Source organism: Leuresthes tenuis, unplaced genomic scaffold (genome assembly GCF_036924035.1).
Source record: "Leuresthes tenuis unplaced genomic scaffold, fLeuTen1.0.hap1 SCAF_14, whole genome shotgun sequence".
NCBI lineage: Eukaryota > Metazoa > Chordata > Actinopteri > Atheriniformes > Atherinopsidae > Leuresthes > Leuresthes tenuis.
Genome location: NW_027325368.1, coordinates 24,480,071 through 24,501,655, shown reverse-complemented (window position 1 = coordinate 24,501,655; position 21,585 = coordinate 24,480,071). Strand labels below are relative to the sequence as shown.

The window sequence follows — 21,585 nt, the reverse complement described above, 5'->3', positions numbered from 1 at the left end:
GTGCCAGTTTGGCGAAAAGACAGCAGTCACATCTAACATTTGTTGGTAATAGACTACATTGCGGTCTGGCAGAAGAAGGCGGGACTCTCTGTCGTTCTCCCACTTTTTATCGCTCTGCTCTTGGGAAGGTTTGTTGTCGCTGTTCTTCTGCCACTTGCCTAATTGTTAACCCAAAGATGCCAGCCGGTACTTTAGAGAGAACATCTCCATCCGCTGTGGCTGCTACCCCGGCAAGTGGCGACTCCACGCCCGAGAAACCTCGGACTATGACAGAGAGCAGAAAAGTAGGCCTTATATCTAGTCTTAGAAATGTAATGCTTTGCTGGAGCATGTGGAATTTAAGAAGTGTATTTGTTCTCTCTCTCTTTTTTTTTAAAGTCTTCCAAACCAATTATGGAGAAGCGGAGACGCGCGCGCATCAATGAGAGTCTGAGCCAGCTTAAGACCCTCATCCTGGACGCACTGAAGAAAGACGTAAGCAAATGCGCAGGTTCCTATATACTAAATTTAGATATAAAATTATCAAATTTAAAACGTATTTGTTACTTGTTTTTGTTAAGAGCTCCAGACACTCTAAACTAGAGAAAGCAGACATTCTTGAGATGACTGTGAAGCACCTCAGAAACCTGCAAAGACTTCAGATGACTGGTATGTCTGCCCTAACTCCAATTTCTGGATTGACCTGGATGTCTGACTTTAGATGGTACACACGTTCCCACATTGTCACCCACCCATTGCAGTGTGTCCATTCTTCAGAAGACAGCAAACTCCTCATTATTCGAAATGTCAGTTTGAAAGTGATCAGTGATTTTGGATTCAAAATTATTTTAGGTTTCTATCATTCTTTTTTTCTTTAATCTGGGCATATTTTTAGCCATCTAATTGCTTGTCCATTTTACCATCAATCTCTCTGTATACATTTATATTGATGTACTTTACTTTCTTCTCCAGTTGCTGTAAACACAGACCCATTGGTCCTGAGTAAATACAGAGCCGGGTTCAGCGAGTGTCTAGGAGAAGTCACCCGTTTTCTATCCACATGCGAAGGGGTGAACACAGAGGTGAGGACTCGGCTCCTCAGCCACCTTGCAGCGTGCGTGACCCAAATCAGCTCTGTGAACTTCTATGGAACTCATGTGGGTGTCCTGGGACAAACTAGTACTCATATTCCGGTGGCTTCGGCCCAACAGATGACGTGCAAAAGTGGCTCACAGATGCAAGCTTCCCCGGAAGCTATGAAACTGTATGGCGGCTTCCAGATTGTGCCATCACCAGACGGACAGTTTGCTTTTCTTGTTCCCAATGCAGCTCTCACACCTCTGACTGCACAAAACAGCCATCATGTGTCACCCATTGCACCTGCTGTGACCTCAGACTCAGTGTGGAGACCGTGGTAGGAACTATGTCGAGAAGACAGTGAGGAAGAAAGTATCTTGATGGCAATTGAACATATTTTTGTATATTTCTTATATATTTGTATATAACGGTATTAAGAGATTAATTTAGATGCTTTTTTAAAGTTTTTTTTATATGGATATTTTAAAAGATATTGGACTCTTTGCTGCCTGTAATTTCTATTTTTGATATGGAAAAATGAATTTGCCTTAGTTGGCCAGGAAAATCCATGACAAGTTCTTGAAAAGCACTGTATTTTCTTTTATAAATAAAAGGTTTTTATAATATGTGCATCATTATCTAAATTGATACTATATCATTTTTGTTTTTCAAAAAGCCCCACTATTGCCTGCCACTCTTGTGGATGGAATAAATTCAGTGACACTAAAGTTCCTAGAATTAAGGGCAGACGCCCTTGTGCTGATCAAATACAATGTAGCTAACTGCTGTGGGTTGCAGTTTCACTTCATTTCAGACTTGTGGAAAACAGCTATCTAAATATAACCCCAACACACACATATGCTTCGCCTACACTTAAAGCTGTTTGCATTAAGAGGGAAATCTGTTCCCTGACTGGAAATAAGTATCTCTTTAATGAGGTAAGGAACCTGAGAAGTTGCACTGAGTCCCAAAGGCACGCTGCCAGCAGAGAGAGGAGGGTGAGCTGGGGTCTGCAGACACGCGCAGTCCTGTCTTTGCTCCTACCAGACAGGAAATCATGCTGAAACAGGTGATGATTGTGAACCCTCTGAGAGGGTAACATGAGGACTAGACCAGATACAATCCTCGTATTAAGGATGACTCTTTGAGGCATCCTCCTGGAGTAAAGATAATGTCCCTTTTACACTAATTCAACATATTTATGAAACCTCCTGCAAATGTGATTTTGAATGTTTTGATTGTGTGTTCCTCTAAGATAGATTCTCAGCAGTAGCCCAAAAGAGGCAGTCCAATCACTGTCTATTTAGTGGGTAGTTGAAAGGCTGTCAGTCCCAGCGTGTGTCCTGTGAGCGGTGCTCACTCAGCTGGCCACAAGCTAAGCATGACCAGAGGTCAGTCACACTTTCAGCACAACAGTTTCAACAGCATGCTGCCGTAAAGTCTGACAACCCATCAACAGAACTGGCTGTCCATCACCAAATACAAGGCATCTCTTTGACAGCATCAAACAGCATGTCCAGAAAAATAACTCATACAATTCAACATTACTAAGTTGTGATTTATTGATATCAGTCTGATGGGATAGATGACAGTGATTAATGTAGCAGTAACTGCTTTACTTGAAAGTGCAAAACATTGTGTGCACATATATTGTTTGTATGTGGCAACCTATCAAGGATCATTACATTAAATACTATTGTATTTACAACAAAAACAAATCTAAGAATATCTTTCACTTTTATACATACAAAAACTCCACACACAATTAAGTTCTCTCTTTGGCTCAGCTGAGAGAAGCCCCACCGTTAAGAGGAATAAAAGACAAAAATAGAGCTCCCCCTCATATCAGAGAATCCTTTGAGAAGACCCTCTGAAAAACAAAAACAAAGACTGGCCCCACAGTGGCTCAATGGCTCCTCCCTTTGTGACCCTCTCCATCTTAATAAAGGGCCTCCTGGCCTCCTGCTTATATATGTGATGGAGAACCTAAGCAGCTTTGGAAGGAGAAGCTTCAACAAAGTATGGCCATTCTTGATAAAGTTTCTGCTCTCCATTGGTGTCAGTCCCTTTCACTACCCCTCCCAAACCAAAATCCCAGTTCCATGCAGCATATTTCCAAACCCTGAAAAGCAGAGAATGATATGTGTGAAGCAGGATCGACTGCCCCTTTCCTGTGCTCCATGATGGATGGCCTCCCCTTACAACTGCAGTGGTGATGGGGGCAGGTTCCCTGCTTGTGGAGACCATCTCCCTCTGACACAGACCGGAAACCTTCGCTGCCTCCACCTCTGAGGATGAATTGGCTCAGTATTATTCTTAAGGTTGTTATGGTGCTTGATGGGGTCAAAGTAGTCAGCGGTGGTTCACATCACAGCTAATGAATAGATTATACACTCGATATGAATAGTGAATGGACAATGCTCCTTATCCTCTTATTCCAATTCATTCCTTTTTTGATTTAGCTTGTTGTTTTTGAAACCCCCAACCACACAGCAGTGGAAGAGAAGCTTCCGGGGCTGAAATTAGGATCAGACTGACAGGATAACACTGCAAGTGGAAAATTTATGACTTTGCACCCACACACAGAGATGATGGTGTGACTGTTAAAACAGACTAACTCTGTTACTACATCACAAGTTATTGAATCTTCAAAGAACGTGTTGTATTGGATGTTGTTTCCTTCATAAGTCTTGGCTATATGCCCACAAAGATTTATAAAGAGAACAATATAGTTACACTTTCACTGCAAGTGTCTCCTCAAGCATGCCATTGTAAATGGCATCTTATCTAAAAGCACTACTTCAACTTCTGACTGTAGTTTTGATCCTTTTTTCAGGCAAGACAAACTTTTTATTCACCTAATTAGATGGTAGGATCAGAAGGATGCATTTATGTATAATTTTATTTTTACAGTTGTTTTAAATAATGCAAAAAAACTGTCCGATCATCTTATCTTATTTTTTATTTTTCATCTTTGGGTTTCAGCTGCACAGGAATAACGTTCAATGCTGCAAAATCGAAACACAAGCGTTGCAAATCGTATATAGATGTGCTGCTGTTTGAAGATCTTACTTACTTAGTTCCTTTATTGCACTAAAACTCTTCTAAGATTTTTTTGGCCTAAAGATGTGAGACAATCTTATCAATATCATCCTGCAACATAACATTCTGACTCATATGGTGGGATCAACCTTTTCCTGTTGTCAGCTCTATTACTTGTCCTAAAGGTTTAATCAGTGCGGTTACATGCGGGCAATCGGATCGGATTGATGGCTAAATTACAATAAGATTGAGTTATTCAGCTCATGTAACAAGCTTAATCCGACAAGAAATTTAATCGGATCGGGTTACTTGCGATCGAATTAAGACCCCGGGTAACTCGATCCAATTGCCCACTTAACGTGCCTGGAGACGACAGTGGATCGGATCGAGCGTTCTGCGCATGCTCGAGATTTTTTACCGCGATCGTCAACCGAAAGTCAAAGGAGATGATATTACTGTTGTTGTCGCTGCCGTCAGAAAGAAACAAACAACACGATGAAGAATGCGCCGTTGTGCATGGCGTTTGTGCCATAACCAGCTCATTACAAATGTAGAGGGACGCAGCTTCATCTTGCTCTTCATTCGCCATCTTTCTCGAATGCCTTAGTTTTGTTGTTGTTGGTGGTGAAGACGTCAACAGGAAGTGGCTCTATTAGGATAGTTGAAATGGGTACAGCGCTACCTATCTACTGAGGTATTGCACGCTTTGTGCCAGTGATTCGATTCATTCACCGCCATGTAACAAAGGATAATTACCCTTGCTTAGATAAGAAGCATAACCCAACTATAGCTACAATCGAGTTAATCTCATCATGTAAACCCACTGAATGCCACAAAAGTCCAAAAGAACTAAAGTCTTCAGAATATATAATGTGTTTTCTCTTGCTTTGCCTTGATGCTCTTGTGTTCTGTGTTTCAGAAGCTGAAAAGCCTTCAGATATGTAAACTCTGCAATGTCCTGAATAAAGTTACCACTTATAGCGATGGGCACACTGAATGCCGTGTTGGCCCGCAATACTTTGGGAACAATAAACCTTTTTCTCACCCAGTACTTTTAACCACCAGTCTGGTCAGTCTCAATCCGTTATGAAATTCCTTCCTTATGTTAAACCCCCTTTATTTCAATTAACATGGTTTTCTCCCATGGATGCTGCTGCTTGTGAGATAGCATGGGCAATTAATCTGTGAAGCCCAAGACCTTCTGGATGATAAAAGGTTTTTTTGCTGATTGTCTTAAGGGCATTTTCCCCTAAATTGAGTCTTATCTTGGTACAGACTAACAAATGCTCTGTGAAAGTCTTTGAAATCGATGTACACTTTGGTACACCAGAGACAGCTGATAAAAAGGAATACCTACATTACACCTGCAACCGTAACATTGTCTGCCCAGACAAGAGCCTAACAGCTGGTATTGAAACAGCTGAATACGGTGCACTCCAAATTTTTATCTTTTGATTCCTTTATGATAAGCCACACTACGGTGACCTCCTGAGAGGTCAGGGCGCTGCAAATCCCACAATACAACTGAATTAAGAAAAACGAGCTGCAAATCCCACTTATAATGTATTTCAAATTCATTTTTTACTTTTCTGCAGCACTGTGATGGACTGGCGACCTGTCCAGGGTGTACTCCACCTCTCCCCCGATGACCGCTGGGATAGGCTCCAGCCCCCCTGCGACCCGACTGACGGATTAATCGGGTATAGAAAATGGATGCACTTTTCTGCAGTTGCAGAATCTTTGCAAGATTTCAAACCAGCTGACAGCAATTTTACACATATGTTACACAACAGCCCTTAATTAAGATGACTTGAAAATATGTCAATGATCCATCTCTTGACCTGCTGTCACAGCATACAGCTGCAGGCAAAGGCTTTTGTAACCATATGACAGCTTTATTATATCAACCAGTAAATTACCTGCAACTTGGCCTTCCAACAGTCCAACCTTCCCTGGCCTGAACCAGTGAACCACACAGGTGGCATCGACCAAGGACCCAGGTTTGCTATACTTAAGTTGTTGTGTAGTTCTAATTTTATGAATTTCCCTGTCATGCTTTTAGACAATAGATTTAACAGACTGCATGATATTCACAAACGGTTTTTGTGTTTTACCATAAGGGAGTCCATGCAGAGGCTATGACTGACCTTGTAGTAAAGAAGCCCAAATCTTTGGGCAAAACTGGAGTGAAGTCCACACTGTATCCTGCTTATTCTGGTAAGGCAGCTAACTTACACACCCTTGATTTTTTTAACCAAAATAACTTGACAGTATGTGATTTGGGAGAAAAACATATCTTCTTCACAGATGGGAGATATGGAGGAAATAAAATCTGAGCATTAAGTGTCATATGGAAGAAAATCTTTATATTAATTGAGATATGGAAAAAGTATCTTTACAGAATGTATGACGTTGCATTTCTCTACCCTGATGAGTGGCCTTTTTTCTTCCAGGACCCCTACCAGATCTGCACATCATGCAAAACTGAGCCACATTTTTTACTGTATCATATCCTAGAGGGCATGTCTACCCTAGAGATGGTCCCCTCACAGTTTGGCCCCAGTTTTCATCTTTGTGCTTTGGAATAAAATGAAATAAACACAGAAATTAACCTGCATCCATACTAATTTTTTGAGACATTCCACATATAAAAGAATAGACTCCCAAAAACATTTGGAACACTTCGTGGAATGATTAGACGCACAAAATTTGCTCAGGATGGTCTGCGACCCCATGGATACAGTCTATAGCTTAGCCTCCAGCTTTGTAATATATTCAAGGTCCTCATCCAGGGCACCTGCAAAATAAAGACAAAAAAACTGTCAAACACTCATCTGAATTCCAACTCTATTAGGATTTTGAGTTACGATATTTTCAGTGTTCAGGAATGAAAACAGTTTTTTTAAATCTCTTTTTATGGTTGAACAAATGCTTAATTAGCTCCACCAAGGAGGTTGTTTTCAGTGCTATTTATTTGTCTGTTTGACAGTTATGGGAACTATCAAGGCAATCAGCATAATAGGATTTACAGCAGTTATGATCAAATGAAGAAAAGAAACACCCACATATTACACATTGTAATTTTACCTCTGCCTGAATAAACCCATCTGCTACACAAAATCTGAATTAAGTTTATGTTTTTCACAAATGTATGTTAATATGAAAATTATTATGTGGGCCACCCACCTTAATTTTACTGATTTCAAATACGTCCACTGAACGTGTTTATTTTCGCAACTGACAGGCTGAGATTATTTTTTATAATTAGTGTCTAACATCGACACACGAGCTAGCAACATTATAGCTAATTACAGAGAGGACTAAGCTCAGATCTGTTTTTCTAAATAACAGCTAACGTTAGCAGATAAAAGTAGTCTACATTTATACCGGTTCAAGTCTACAAGTATACAACTTGATAATAGCTTTCTGCAGTTTTGTTCAAAGCTATGTTCTACTAACGTTATACATTACACACATAATCTGCTCCCACACACAAATTAACGTCATTTAAAGTCATAAATACGGCAGCGACAGATATTATGTACATCCTGTATAACTTTAACATTATACACTTACCCACGACATGTTTGCTCAACAGAGATCCTCCTCCCTGCAGCTGTGGAGACAAGTGTGCATCACTTTCAAGTGTCCCCTGGAAACACCTCCGTTGTGTTGTGGGATTTGTAGCTCGTTTTTCTCATAGACATTATAATATGGTTATGGTTCTTCTTACTTGCGTTGCGTTGTGGGATTTGCAGCGCGTTTTTCCTTAATGTGTTATGTTGTGGGATTTGCAGCGCGTTTTTCCTTAATGTGTTATGTTGCGTGATTTGCAGCGCGTTTTCCTTAATGTGTTATGTTGCGTGATTTGCAGCGCGTTTTCCTTAATGTGTTATGTTGCGTGATTTGCAGCGCGTTTTCCTTAATGTGTTATGTTGCGTGATTTGCAGCGCGTTTTCCTTAACGTGTTGTAGGATTTGCAGCGTATTTTTTCTTATTGTGTTGTGTTGTGGGATTTGCAGCGCCCTGACCTCTCAGGGCCACCGTGCCAGTCAGACCTTTAAACCCATATAAAAGCTTATTTTAAAAGTTTTTTTCACTGAGTTCATCCAAGCAAAAAACAGACAGCTGTGAAACCAATTTTGGGTGGTAAAAATTCTGTTTGTCAGGTGTTTATTCTCCTCTTAAAAACAAATTACTTACTTATCAAACTTAAATGTATTTTTTTCATGGCTTACAATCATGAAACAATGGCCTCTTCAGAAGGTACTCCTGCAGATGGATATTGGAGTGTGGGAGGTATTTCAGTTGTTTGTCAGAAACAAATGCTGAGTGTTGCAGTGACTCTTCCCTAGAACAAGTAGAGGTGGACAATGAAAGACGTACGTGCATAATAAAACCTCTCCATCTGCGAAGTTCAACACAAAACAAGGATAGCTTTTTCAGAGCCTGATCCAGAAGACTATAGTTCCCGATTCATCCTCGATAATTGTAAAGTGATGATAAGGAGCTTATAGCCTCTTGCTATTCTCCAATAGGACAGACAAGACAAAGGGCAGTGAACCAGTATGCTAAAAGATTACCATTATGATGACATCTCCATGTTCACTTAACACCCACATCAGGTCAGCTGTTCTTAATTTGGCCAGCATAACCAATTTAGCTTAAATCCAAAGGTCTGAGTGCATTGAGGGGTAAATCATGACCCTTGTTTGTGAGCAAGGTTCACATTTGAGTGTGCAAAATGGCCTATTTGTGTTCTTGAGATGTTTAGGTCATCGTATCACGAAGGATGTGTGTTACCCTCTCATAGGCTGAGAGAGATGAGCTAATAGAGACCTGCCTACATAATAGCAACTAATGTTGGGTATCATTTCACGTCTGACTGAACTTATTTAAACTAAGCTCAGAGAAAAAACAATGAGAATGATGGGTAACTTAGATGTACTTAATCTGTTGATTTTTCAGATTGTTTTTTTGAGGAATTACACATTTTTGTTCTAAAACAAGCATTGTGTTATTGATTATGAAATTGATGATAATAATACACAAACACATCTATTGTGAATTAATTTGGATTTCCTGATCTAAGAATCTCTTGAATTCTCGCCTCTGGCATCAAGCCTTAGCTGACCTCTAGTCTTTGTCCTGAGAACCCTGGTCTGCCCTCTCCACCTCCCAGCTCACTGGGCGCTCTAAACTCTGTGGGAAACCCCCCAGTGCTTTGTGTTGTTTTGGACATTGTTTGTCTCAGCAGATAATGTCTCCTCCCCTCTGTTTCTTTCCTTTTCGATGTGTGGAGTGGAGTGTCCAGCGCTAAATGCAGCATAGATCGATGAGATGTGACCATGGCGAATTTACAGCAGACATTCATCCTATCTCACAAGACAGCACTCAGCTGTCAGTGAAAAAAGCAGTGAAGGATGCTGATAAGTGATTTGGTATTGAGGAGGACCCCATCGGCCTCTGAAGTTTTGGTGCTGTTGCAAAATTTTATGATGTACCATCACTAATTTTGAATGAATGGCATGATTTTTTTAAAAAATAGAACCATAATTGTACAGTAACAAAATAATACTGTGATTAACCTCCATGATAAACATGAGGTTCTCCCTCAATTAGTTAAATCCTTGAATTGAATTGAATTGAATTGAGGTTTTTCTTCCCTCTTAAGAGTTTTACAGTGTTCACTTGTCTTGTTGCTGCCAATATCAATCCTGAAGGTATTTAGCATTCAAGAACCTACAAGTCAAAATTCAGACCTACCATCTAAAAATTGTGACTTAATATCCCTGAATTATATCTAAATCTCAAATTGTATCTATTAAGATGCTAGTATTTCAGTTACTGTTCTGAGATTCTATCTCAGAAACATAGATTATGTGACACTGAATTTCAAAATTCTAAGTATCTTAAAATTTTTGAGACCAGAATGAAATACTTCTTAATTTTTTTTTTACTAAATTGCTATCTCAGAATTCTGACTCATGCAATTTTTTATTAAAAGAAAAGAAGCATGTTTAAACAGTATTTTACAATTAGAATACCCTTGCAGACCCTTTGGTGTCTACATTGTATTCAGAGCGGGTCTTTGAAGTACTGCTATCTGCCAAGGGACATGCCTGTAACTACAACAACATGAAGAGATGGTATCACATTTCTGTGTTGGACAGCTTCAGAATGAATATGACAGTCAGAGATAATCAAGCTGGTTTACTACTTTAACTTTACCATGCTAACAAGCAATGAAACAATACAGTGGACAATTTGTTTAAAATTAGTTGCCTTTGACCCGATCAAATTCCATTAATTACTGTCCTTTAATCACTTTAAAACAATCTTCAGTCTCTTCAGCTGCTAAACTGCTCTCAATAGCTCATACATTCAGTTGTCTATCTGCTGTTTGGTTTAAGGCAGGAGTGGCGGTGCAGCAAATCTCCTCTCCATGACGAAAAGCTTTCATGACCTACAATTCCACGCAAAGATTGACAAGAGTTACTTTAAATGAAGCTACATGGTATTTCGGGTGTATAGTTCAAATATAACTAAACAGATTTGAAAACTTTCCTCAAGATGCTCCATTGTATTTTTGAAATTACACAGCACCTGCATTAATGATCGCATATCAATGACTCGTTTTATTTTTGCGGGAAACACTCTCCTTAAGATCCTGAGACAACTTCACTGTTATTTCTCAATAATTTTATCAATATCTTTTAGGGGATGGCCGTATTGTCGACGTGACAATCACTGTTGATGTCTTTTTGTTGCTATTTCAAATTACTCATACCAAGTGTACCACGCCCAACTCATAAACAGATGCTTTTCATGACTTCCATATGTTTGATCGCTCATTAGTTAACAACCCTGTACTTTAAATGTTGAATACCTTGTTTACACCATAGTTCTAGTACCATCCCTTCAAACCTTTGGAAATATGGCTGCAAGCCCTTTCTGTCCTGTGAACTGTGATGTTATTCACAACAAAATGAGAAGCCAATTGACCACCCGCCATATGACCCTTGTTAACCACGAGTTAGAGTGCTGCATTCAAGGTGTGGCCATCTGTGTGCCTTGTTGTGTGGAGACCTTCCCTCCTCTCTCGCTCTTTATTGTCCCTCCCAGTATTCAGGAGCAGTGTGGAGGTCACAGGAGGTCTGGTCAAACACAAGAAACTTTTAAACCTTGTGACGACATAGCAGGTCACTCCTGTTATCATCCATCAATCAATCAATGTGTTCCAAATGGAACCAAGTTTAATCACTCAAAAACACTGCACTCATACTGGGCTTCTTCTCAGAGGAAAATACTATACTTTTTACTCTGAGTAACTTGAAATATCTTTAAATCATGTTGACTACATCGAGATAAGTAATGATAGTCCACTAATGTATATTACTATTTAGAAATACAGTTATCTCCATAAAACGCATATTCACTTTGCTTTTATTTAGCTATTGGTGATTCTTTTCACAAATAACTGTGAATGAAGGATTTGAACCTATAATGGAGTAATACTGTCTTACGATAAACTTCCTCTACCACTAGCTTAACAAACAGTCTTTCCTGTCTTTTTTGAAAAAAAATTCAACAATCAATTTGAAGAGGAAACATTACATTTTATTGACAATTTTCATGAGAAAATGCTCGGTCTGTTGTCAGTGATGACTGGTCCATCTAAAGACAGTGAAGCACTGTCAGTTCATATAAAGATACCAGTGGTTTCTGCTGGAGCTCAAACTACAGGCAAAAGACGTGGATTAACATATTAATCACTGTTCTTTTTAAGCAGTGACTGTATCTTTTGAAAATAAGGAGTTGAACTTTAAACTCATGAAGGTTCATCCACCCCTCTTATCATTCAGCAGCATCTATGCATGCTAGTTATCGGCTGGTGAGTTAGAGGTTTGTTTACTGTATTGGCTGACAGTCAGGGCATATTATTGACTTTTATTGAAATTATTTGCACACAGATCAAAGTCCTTTAAAATAAGGCAGACTAATGAATGGTGCTCTCTATCATTGTATCATTGATACATTGAGGATATTCAGACTCACTTTTCAAAACATGCTCCTTAATACTACCATTGCCCTGCTGAAACTGTACCTTTACTGTCATTGGAGAACATTTTTTTATTTTACACTTGATGATCATCGTGTCATTGGATGCTTGCAGGCTGCACGTGCTGAGATCAGGCATCTCCTCTTTAGACAGGTGACATACCAGTTGGTCCCTTTCAATGGAAACAACAGTGCGTTTTCTCAAAAAGTCTGGGCTCTCACACAGCATCCTGTCCAGCATCTCTACACTCGGACCATGTTGCAGCACCCATTCATGTAGGTACCACATGTGGCAGTCACATTTCCAGGGGTTCCCATGCAGCCTCAATGTGTGCTGGATTAAAAAAGTGTCGAAAAGGCCTACTGGGAGATTTTCAAGCTGGTTGTCAGACAGGTAGAGCTTCTGAATGAGCATCTGGTCCGCAAACAGTTTGACATCCACCTTTCTCAGGTTATTCTTGTGGAGGTTGATAGTTGTGATGCCGAACAGATCATTAAAGATCATTTCGGGTAATGAGGTGAGCTGGTTTTCTGACAGGTCCAGGTTCTCCAAGGCTGTAACATTTCTAAAAATGTTGTCTGGAAGGCTGGACAGCTGGTTAGAAGACAAGATAAGGTCGGTAAGTGAGGTGAAACTGCTTAAAGAGGACAGCTCAGTCAGTCTGTTGCCTTTTAGGTTCACCTCCCTCAGATTAGAAGTCTTAAACCCAAACACTTTATCGCTGAAGATTGTCAGGAGGTTCCCACAGAGGTTTAGTACATTAAGTTTTGTTAGCCCAGAGAAGATGTTGTCATCTAGTTGTGCTATCTTGTTCCCCTCCAAGTGAAGCTCAGTCAGCTGAGAAATCTCGTGGAATGTATCAGATGAAAGATTTCTAATTAGGTTGTGATTTATTTTCAGAATCTCCAGCTTTGCCAGACCTGCAAAAGTCTCTTTGGTCACTTCTTCAAGTTTATTTTGGGACAAATCCAGGACACGCAGCCTGCTCAGGTTCAGGAAAATAAATGCGGGTAGATCTGATATAATATTGCTCTTCATTTGAAGTATTTCTAGCTGTTTTAATGAATCAAACATTCCAGGAAGCACTACCTTAAACCCGTTGAAGTTGAGTAACAGTTTAGTTAAATTTTCCTGCTTTGAAAACGTTCCCAGAAATAAATTCTCCAGCCAGAGGTTCCCACTGATCTCCAGCTCCTGCAGTTCAGTCAAATGCTCAAAAGCCTTTGAGTGGATACTTCGCAATGGATTATTCAGGAAAATTAGCTTGGTGAGTTTTGGGGTTTCTTGTAAGGTGTGGGAGAAAAGGTACCCCACAGCTGATGTAATTACAATAACCTCCTTGACTTCTTTAGACATATTCCTGGGTAAAGATGTCATCCTTTCATCAGCACAGAGCACTTGGACCGGAGTGAAGCATTGACATCTGTCTGGACAAAAGGTTTGCCAGTCACTGTTTCCTTTGTGACAGAGAAGCAGCATCAGGAGAGTCAGAGTCAAATCTTTGTCCATTTTTTCTGCCAAAACATTAGGAAAGTTTGTATGAATTATCAAAGAGAAACAAAGTCAATATCAATTTCATAAAAGTGGAGATACATGTTTTGTAAAAGCTGCTATTCATTCACAAAGAAAGAGTCATTTTTTACTTTAAACAGAACCTTTCCAGTTTAAATATATCAAAAATATATCCAACATACCCGTGTCTTACAGGGATCCCATAGCACTGAAATAATTGTCTGTGTGGATCTACGGCAGCTGATGCAAACTGAAAACAGCAAGCCTGAATTAGATAAGACAAAAACCTTTGGACAGTGTCCAAATCCTGATTTCAATTGCCCACAACAAAAAAAGTTACCCTTGAGATAAGTGGAGAGCTTGTTTCAGCAAAAGTGAATCCCCAATGACTAAAACAAATCAAAACTAGGTTCAAGGGAACATGTGTTTTCAAGGGCAAAACCAAATATGCTTACCGTCATTTATTATTGCAAATGTGTTAGGAGAAAAATATTTACCACAACTAATGCTGCAAGTAATTGTAGCAACAGAAACTAATGTGAAATTTTCCTTAAAAAAATATTTTTACAAAAAATCCTGAAGTTCTGTGTACTGCTTCCTGCACTCATTGTGTTTATTAGAAGTTCTACTGTAAACTGAAGATTTTGGAAAGCCAGATGTTTTGTTGCAGTAGATATTTATGTCCACAGGGTGTCACCCTTTTCCCTCTGCCATAGTTGATGGCATTCCTGGACCCTCCCTTGAGGATGTACAGGTACACGCCTTTGTTTTTGGAGTAGACCTCTGGCACAAAACCACCACGAAGAACATCAAACCAGCTCTTGAACATCATAGATCATCTTTTTCTACAGTCACTGTGCTCCATCTTCTTAAGTTTGTGAAGTTGAACAATGGCAAACGCAGGAATTCAGCTTCTTGGCTTCACATTGGCCTTCATTGGTTTTATTGGCACTATAGCATCCACAGTTATGGTGGAGTGGAAAGCTTCATCCTATGCAGGAGATAATATCATCACAGCTCAGGCACTGTATGAAGGCCTCTGGAAGACCTGCGCATCACAGAGCACTGGACAAATCCAGTGTAAAGTCTATGATTCACTCCTCCAACTGCCAGGTAATGTTTTATATCATGTTTTTAATATACATTCTTTAACTTTATTCAGCGTTAGAAAAAATTATTACATTATATAATCACAATCAATGTATAATAGGGCTTTTGATTATAATGTATTTAAAATTAAATAATTCAACAAATTTGTACATTGACAAAATAAAGGACAGTGGATGATGCACAGGTTGTAACAGTGAATCTTTGTCTCATGCTAGAACTTGACTGGTATGTATAACGTAAAACAGGTAAAATGTTGAATAATTCAACAAATTTGTACATCGACAAAATAAAGGACAGTGGATGATGCACAGGTTGTAACAGTGAATCTTAGTCTCATGCTAGAACTTGACTGGTATGTATAACGTAAAACAGGTAAAATGTTGAACTCTAGGCCCATTCAACCCGACAAGATGTTTTTTAAGAGTTCCACTTTTTGTGTTAGGCCTCTTGCATGCTGAAACATGTTAGTCAAATGCCAGCAGCAATCTAATCAAAGAGAACCTATTGAAATGGAAAAGAAATCAGAAAGATTCAGTGTTCTTTATAGTATCATTACATTTGTCAAATGTAGATATTTCTTACATCTTCATGATGACAGATTGATACTAGACACGTACAAACAAATCCTCAAAAGAATGTCATAAGTATGTCAGCTGGATGTAACTCAGCTGTCTGCATACTGGCCTGTTTTTTAGATTAAGCTTTGTTCACACAAAGTAGTATGCCCATTAAATGCTTTCAACATTGAAAATTATTACAAATTTTATACTTAGGTTTTACTTAAATTTATTTTTGTATAGAAATATAAGTCATTGTAACTGTTATTCACAAGTATGATTTATATGAACCTTTAGAAAGCAAAGAGTGAGAATAATTTTGGATGACCCAGGGCAAAATCCTAATGTGATTTCAACTCTCAATTTTCACAGTTTTCATGCTGAAAGTCAATATCAAAATCCTTTGGAAATGAAACCTGCTCTAATCTGAGTGGATTCTGTGCCAAATCTGTATCTTCAGGGATTGTGCAAGGCACACGTGGACTGATGCTGACCTCCATTTTACTAAGTTTTATTTCCATGATGGTGGCCGTGGTGGGCATGAGGTGCACCACTTGTATGGCTGAACAACCAGAGCAGAAAGACAAAGTGGCTCTGGCTGGAGGGGTCATCTTCATTATTGCCGGTGAGATTTAATGTCATTTAGACCCACACATATAATCCCAACACATTCTGGATTATATAGATTGTTTTGATAAGACATTTTTCGCCTTTATATGTGGCAGCATGCTCCTGTTTGTTTCCCCTTTATCCTTATATTGTCACAACTTGTAACAAGTGGGTTCTTTTTCAGTTTTTAGAGAAACGATTTGTGAAAGATAACATATAGTTTAGCTAGAGTCAACATGTATAATATAACAATATTGAGAGGTTTTTTACTAATTATTTTGTAGGTGTGCTGGCTCTTGTGGGAACATCCTGGTATGGCCACAGAATAGCAGAGGAATTCTACAACCCCTTTACTCCAACTAATTCCAGGTGAGGTGGTCCTCCTAAGTAATTTAGTCTGAAGCCAACACTTTTTAATCAGGTATCAGTTAGTGGAGGCATAGCAAGGGGGTGTACATTTCGCAACCAAATTCTCATACATTTACCTTCCACTTCATACTTTAATTTAGTATTACAGAAAAAAGAAAAGTTTGACATTATGTACATATAATTTTGGGCTGTGCTGGGGCTACACAGTGATGTGGTGGTTAGTACTGTCATCTCACAGCAAGAGGGTTCCAGGTTTAATTCCCAGCTGGGGCCTTTCTGTGTGGAGTTTGTATGTTCTTCCCATGTATGCGTGAGTTCTATACAGGTACTCTGGCTTCCTCCCATCACTCAAAAACATGTTATATGTATGTTAGGTTAATTGGTGATGTGAAATTGTCCCTAGGAGTGAGTGTGATTGCCCAGCCACTGGGGAGCATGAGCCAGTGTATTTTTAGTGCCAGTCCCGATCCTGAATAAATGGTGAGGGTTGCGTCAGGCAGGGCATTTGGCGTAAAACATTTGCCAAATTGATGATGCAAAATCAACTCGCTGTGGCAACCCCTGATAAAGATTAAAATCAGATCAGATTTATTGTCATGAACATTTATATACATACACAAAATTTGTCCTCCACTTTTGACCCATCCAGGGTGGCACCTGTTGAACATGCACACACACAGGGTCACAGCATTATAAGGGAGAGGTCGAATGAAGAAGAAGAAGAAGAAGAATTTGCAGCTGTGCTGGGCAACCAATTAGCTTAGCATCAAACTTTAAATGGGAGAACACCTAACACACAACAGACCACTTTTAAAATTCACTTTAGTCTGTCTTCTACTTCTTCATCTTTTCAAACACCGAGCCATGCTAACAGCTACCACCTGTATGCTAAGGTAAACTACCTGATTCTGGTTGCTGGCAGTATCTTTCGTTTTGGTGCACAGACAAGGGAAAGGCATTTTTCCTCTGCTAATCCTTGGTACCAAAATGCCATATTACAAGAATCACTTCCTATTGAAGTTTGACTAAAGTTTGCAGTAGTACTGAAACCACTTTTTAAAAATAATTGCACTCATACAAGAATTTCTCATACTGGATGTAGATTTGATTAGTTTTATGCTCATGCATGCAGACTTATGCTGTGAAACTTTGAACAAAATATTTGACAGAATTGTGATCTGTATCATTTGCAGGTTTGAATTTGGAAGTGCCTTGTACCTTGGTTGGGGGACTGCCTGTCTAACAATTATAGGTGGGTGTTTCCTCTGCTGCAATTGTTCCAGCAAGAGCTCAGAGAAATCTCTGCGTTACCCACCATCCAACTCCGGTGGTGGCAGAGACTATGTATAGGAGGACATCCTTGCATCCAGCCTTTTCTTATGGAAGGTTGCTGAATTTACAAGGCAAATAATTCCAACTTTCTTAGATTGCAGCATGTTTATTTGAAGCTCATCTGGCCAGGATCTGTGGTAAGATTCTGCACATAGAAAAATAAGAAATCTGAGATGTATCTGGACAGGGTGCTTCACATTGTGAAGTGTAATCTTAAAAAATAAAGCAATACAATACAAACATGCTGCTTAAAAGTGAACATTACATGTGATAAATAAGTATATGAAATAAAGTACGTTAAGAATAACTGAAATGTAAACTTTTAATAATCTGTTGCTACTGTTTCAATTTGAATATTAAGAAACATCAGACTAAGTTCAAGACATGCTTTTTATTAGTCTTTAGAGTCAGTACAGTTGTAGTATAAATGGTGAGACATTGTTTACTTTTGTTACTTTGCTTCATCTATAGTCCTGCCATTATCCTTTTTGTATCAATAAAATCACTGTTACGTTTCCATGAATGTGTAAGTTTGTGTGACATGAAACACATAATTCTATTCTATATATATTCTTGCATATGCATTATATGTCTCAGCTCCTCTCATTGTTATCCAAACAACTTGTCCCTCTCCAACTCTGGAGGAATAAAAGTGCCTCATAATTATCATACAATGGATCTGTTTAGTGAATCATGAGTGAAACAGAAACAAAGCCCTGTTTACAGCTCCCTCCTGACCATTCAACATTTCTTTAAAAAATGTAAAAGGTCATTTAAAAGAATATAGAAGAACTGTCAGGGGGTGAAATAATAAACTTGTGAGTAAGACCTGATTCTTTTTTTTAAGAGGAGTTTGAATGAAAATCTTCTGTAAGACATCTTTTAAAAAACATCAGTAGCAGTAACAGGTACAGAAATGTGTCGCCTTAGGGAAGTGAAAACATATCTAAGCATGGAGGGTGGGACTGTTGAAGCCATACCTCAGAATACCTGTTTCAACATGCCTGCTCACTGAGGAGTTCATCTTGAAAACCAGGTTTCAGAAAACTCTCTGAGAACTCTCTGAGCACTATCAGGTAGCATCCGTCTCTAAAATGAAAAATCTCAGGGAAAATTTCAGTTGCCTAATTGTTTCAAACACATAGTATGATTAAATCAACTGAAAAAAATAAGTAAATCAAAAACAAAAAAACTCAGTTTCAGTTTACACTGAACCAAAACAACCTGTCAGGAGAGCGCACCTCCATGTGGTGATCCTTGGCTTTGACGTACCCTCTGAATAAGCAGGACTATAATTAGGGCTAAAAATTCACAAATAAACAAACAAACAAAAATAAATGAATACTACCACACTTCTATTATTGGGAAGAACATTGAATATTGAGATTAAATTTAGAATAAATTAAGACACACAAGTCACTTACAGATAGCAGCTGTTGCAAGCTGTCAAAATACCCTACAACAAATTCACTTTTTATTGCTAACAGGGCTTGGTGAGCACATTTGCCATGTATTGAATGAAAAAACTTTAATCTGCCCCTTCAACTCCCCCTGCATGGAGCTTCACACAGTCGCCTCACGGCCTCACAGCAAGAAGGTTCCTGGTTTGAATCTCAGCTGGAGTTTTTCTCTGTGGATTTTGCATGTTCTTCCTGTGAATGTGTTGGTTCTCTCCGGGTTGTTTCTTTGTTTCATTGAACCTGTAATACATTGGCATCCTGTCCAGGTTGCACCCAGACTCTCACCTAAAGGCAGCTGGAATAGGCTTCCTAGAAGGCCAGGGGCCAGGTCTGTAATGATTAAGAAAAAAAATTATATTGTGTGATTGAGCATACTATACAATGCATATTCCAGTCTGTAATGGTCCATGGTGTTTGTGTATTGATTTTCTGTCCTTCTGGTTCCAATTTTTTTCTCTGATTTAATTATTTACAGTGCCTTGATTTACTTTCTGTTCTGTGTTCTTGGTAGGTATTTCGTTTGAACTTGACCCTCTTTAATTCTGTCCACAGTGTTTAGATTTTTGTTTCTTGTCATTACCCCTAGATGTCCTCCACTACCTTGGTCTTTACCCCTTGCCTCTTTCACACCTGTCTCTACTCAGTCAGGCACAGCTGCAGCCACTTTCTCATTAGTTCCCCACAGTATATATGCTCCTTTGTGAAACTCTCTGTTCTCTGTTTCTTTGTTCCTTGCTGTCATTCTCAACTATTCCTATATGTCTTGTTCCATTATTTAGTCCTCTATTTTCCAAGTTTAGTTTATGGTTTCTTATAAAAATAAGATAAAAAGAAAAAAAAAAAGACCTCATTCATCATTTGTTTATCTCCGATCTGCTGTTTTCTTCATTTTGGTCCTCTGCAACCTTTCTCCACCAACAACATAACAATCCCTTGATCCATGTTTCCTATTAAAATAATTGCAAAGCCACCTCCTCTTTTCTCTGTTTGATAATCAGGATGAGACGAGGCATCTTTCAGCTAGATTTGCAATAAGCTGTTGATTTTCTTTATACAGTATTTCTATATGGTCAGTGCATATCTGCCCAGAATGGCATACATCCTGTAATAGATGTTTTGTGAAAAGTGTGAAAAGCTTCCCTTTAAGCACATATGCATTATCAAATGTTTTGTAAAACACTAAATATATTATATTCTCACTTATGTCACATCTTTAACATTTCAGAGCACGTAATCTAACGTTAAAATGATCACGCCCATATGAATCACCAGGAGTAAAAAAGAAATTCTCACAGTTTAGTAAATTGACATGTGTCTTTTGTTGTATTTCAGATAGTTTTGCCAATAGATCAGGTGGATATCCTACAAGACTTTATATGCAATAATGTGGCTCAGTTTAACTTCACAGAAGTTGGAAGAGAGATATCATTGGCCAAAGGCCTACTGTCAACATACCAGAAACATGAGGTACATTGCTTTTCTATGCACTTTGATGCAGCTGGATGGATTTGACAAACAAGAGGAATATAGAATATTGTCTGCAAAGTCAATAAGGACATGATTAATATATTTTTTCTTTAATTTTCTTTCGCACTGTAGCTGTACTCAATACAGTAATTTATGATTTTGACTCTCCAAACATGTTTGCTGAATCTACTGTGCTATATTTAGTGGTATTCAAATTGTTTTGTTTGATGTTCAGTTTTGACTATCTTGTGTATATAAAGAGAAGTTCAGCAAATAAGTTCAGTCGGTTTGCTGCAGTCTTTCATGAATTAATTTTTGTACTTTCTCATGCTCTTTATTTATCAAGAAAGTATAAATACTAATGTATTCCTATGAATGATAAAAGTCATCTTGTGCACAATATAGTGTGTTATACATATATGACTGTGTCTGTGAAATATGATAACAGAATTATGAATTTATAAACTATTTTGTGTTTAGTTTTGTGAAAGGTGTGAGGTGTTTTGCTACTTGAGTGTGTGGTTATGCTAATAGTGTGTAGTTTTCTTGACTATCATCAACAATGACATCACACTGTATAATAAAACAAGAATTTAAAGCAACATAATCAAAGTTATCAAGTATGGTGTGGAAATAAAATGTTTTGTGTTTTTAGTAAAATAAAAATACCAAACAACTACATTTAATGTGGAAACATTACATCACTTCTGGAACTCAAGGAGTCAATGTGTTACAGTAAGTGGCCACTAGAGGGAAGCAGAAGCCATGTTAAGGATTTCCATTTTTTTTTTCTTGTTTATGTCACTGTGTTAATGACAGTAAAGACATTCAGCCTATTATGAAAATCTTGTAATAATACTTATTTTAATTAATCATAAAGATTGTAATTTAAAATCCTATTTCTATGAATGCTGTGCAACTGGAATCACACTGTATGAGTTGACATTGGCAGAGGATGGACAACGAGTAAATGAAACTGAAAATATGGAAAGTTCTCATTCAAACAATT

The 21,585-nt window shown here is 38.5% G+C and overlaps 3 protein-coding genes across 3 annotated transcripts; 2 read left to right on the top strand and 1 right to left on the bottom strand.

Annotated features, from left to right (window-relative positions):
- LOC140268780 (transcription factor HES-1-B-like) lies at positions 1-1,612 on the top strand. Its single transcript, XM_072363763.1, has 4 exons — positions 1-284; positions 379-474; positions 561-648; positions 952-1,612. Exons 1-4 carry the CDS (start codon positions 177-179, stop codon positions 1,395-1,397), a joined length of 738 nt encoding a protein of 245 aa, XP_072219864.1. The 5' UTR covers positions 1-176; the 3' UTR covers positions 1,398-1,612.
- Positions 1,613-11,696: 10,084 nt separating this feature from the next.
- On the bottom strand, positions 11,697-13,949 carry LOC140269093 (uncharacterized). Its single transcript, XM_072364116.1, has 2 exons — positions 13,855-13,949; positions 11,697-13,674 (listed from the first exon to the last, which is right to left on the bottom strand). The coding sequence occupies exon 2, from the start codon at positions 13,667-13,669 to the stop codon at positions 12,098-12,100; it is 1,572 nt and encodes a 523-aa protein (XP_072220217.1). The 5' UTR covers positions 13,670-13,674; positions 13,855-13,949; the 3' UTR covers positions 11,697-12,097.
- Positions 13,950-14,292: 343 nt separating this feature from the next.
- On the top strand, positions 14,293-18,477 carry cldn1 (claudin 1). The gene is made up of 4 exons (XM_072364126.1): positions 14,293-14,785; positions 15,800-15,964; positions 16,233-16,317; positions 17,511-18,477. The coding sequence occupies exons 1-4, from the start codon at positions 14,563-14,565 to the stop codon at positions 17,665-17,667; spliced, it is 630 nt and encodes a 209-aa protein (XP_072220227.1). The 5' UTR covers positions 14,293-14,562; the 3' UTR covers positions 17,668-18,477.
- The last annotated feature ends 3,108 nt before the right edge of the window (positions 18,478-21,585 follow it).

Excerpts from the sequence above, each read along its gene's own strand:
- LOC140268780 (XM_072363763.1), top strand. The coding sequence starts at position 177 with ATGCCAGCCGGTACTTTAGAGAGAACATCTCCATCCGCTGTGGCTGCT. Across the intron at positions 285-378 it reads CTATGACAGAGAGCAGAAAA|TCTTCCAAACCAATTATGGA; the intron begins GTAGGCCTTATA and ends TTTTTTTTAAAG. Across the intron at positions 475-560 it reads TGGACGCACTGAAGAAAGAC|AGCTCCAGACACTCTAAACT; the intron begins GTAAGCAAATGC and ends GTTTTTGTTAAG.
- LOC140269093 (XM_072364116.1), bottom strand. The coding sequence starts at position 13,669 with ATGGACAAAGATTTGACTCTGACTCTCCTGATGCTGCTTCTCTGTCAC.
- cldn1 (XM_072364126.1), top strand. The coding sequence starts at position 14,563 with ATGGCAAACGCAGGAATTCAGCTTCTTGGCTTCACATTGGCCTTCATT. Across the intron at positions 15,965-16,232 it reads GGTCATCTTCATTATTGCCG|GTGTGCTGGCTCTTGTGGGA; the intron begins GTGAGATTTAAT and ends ATTATTTTGTAG. Across the intron at positions 16,318-17,510 it reads TTTACTCCAACTAATTCCAG|GTTTGAATTTGGAAGTGCCT; the intron begins GTGAGGTGGTCC and ends TATCATTTGCAG.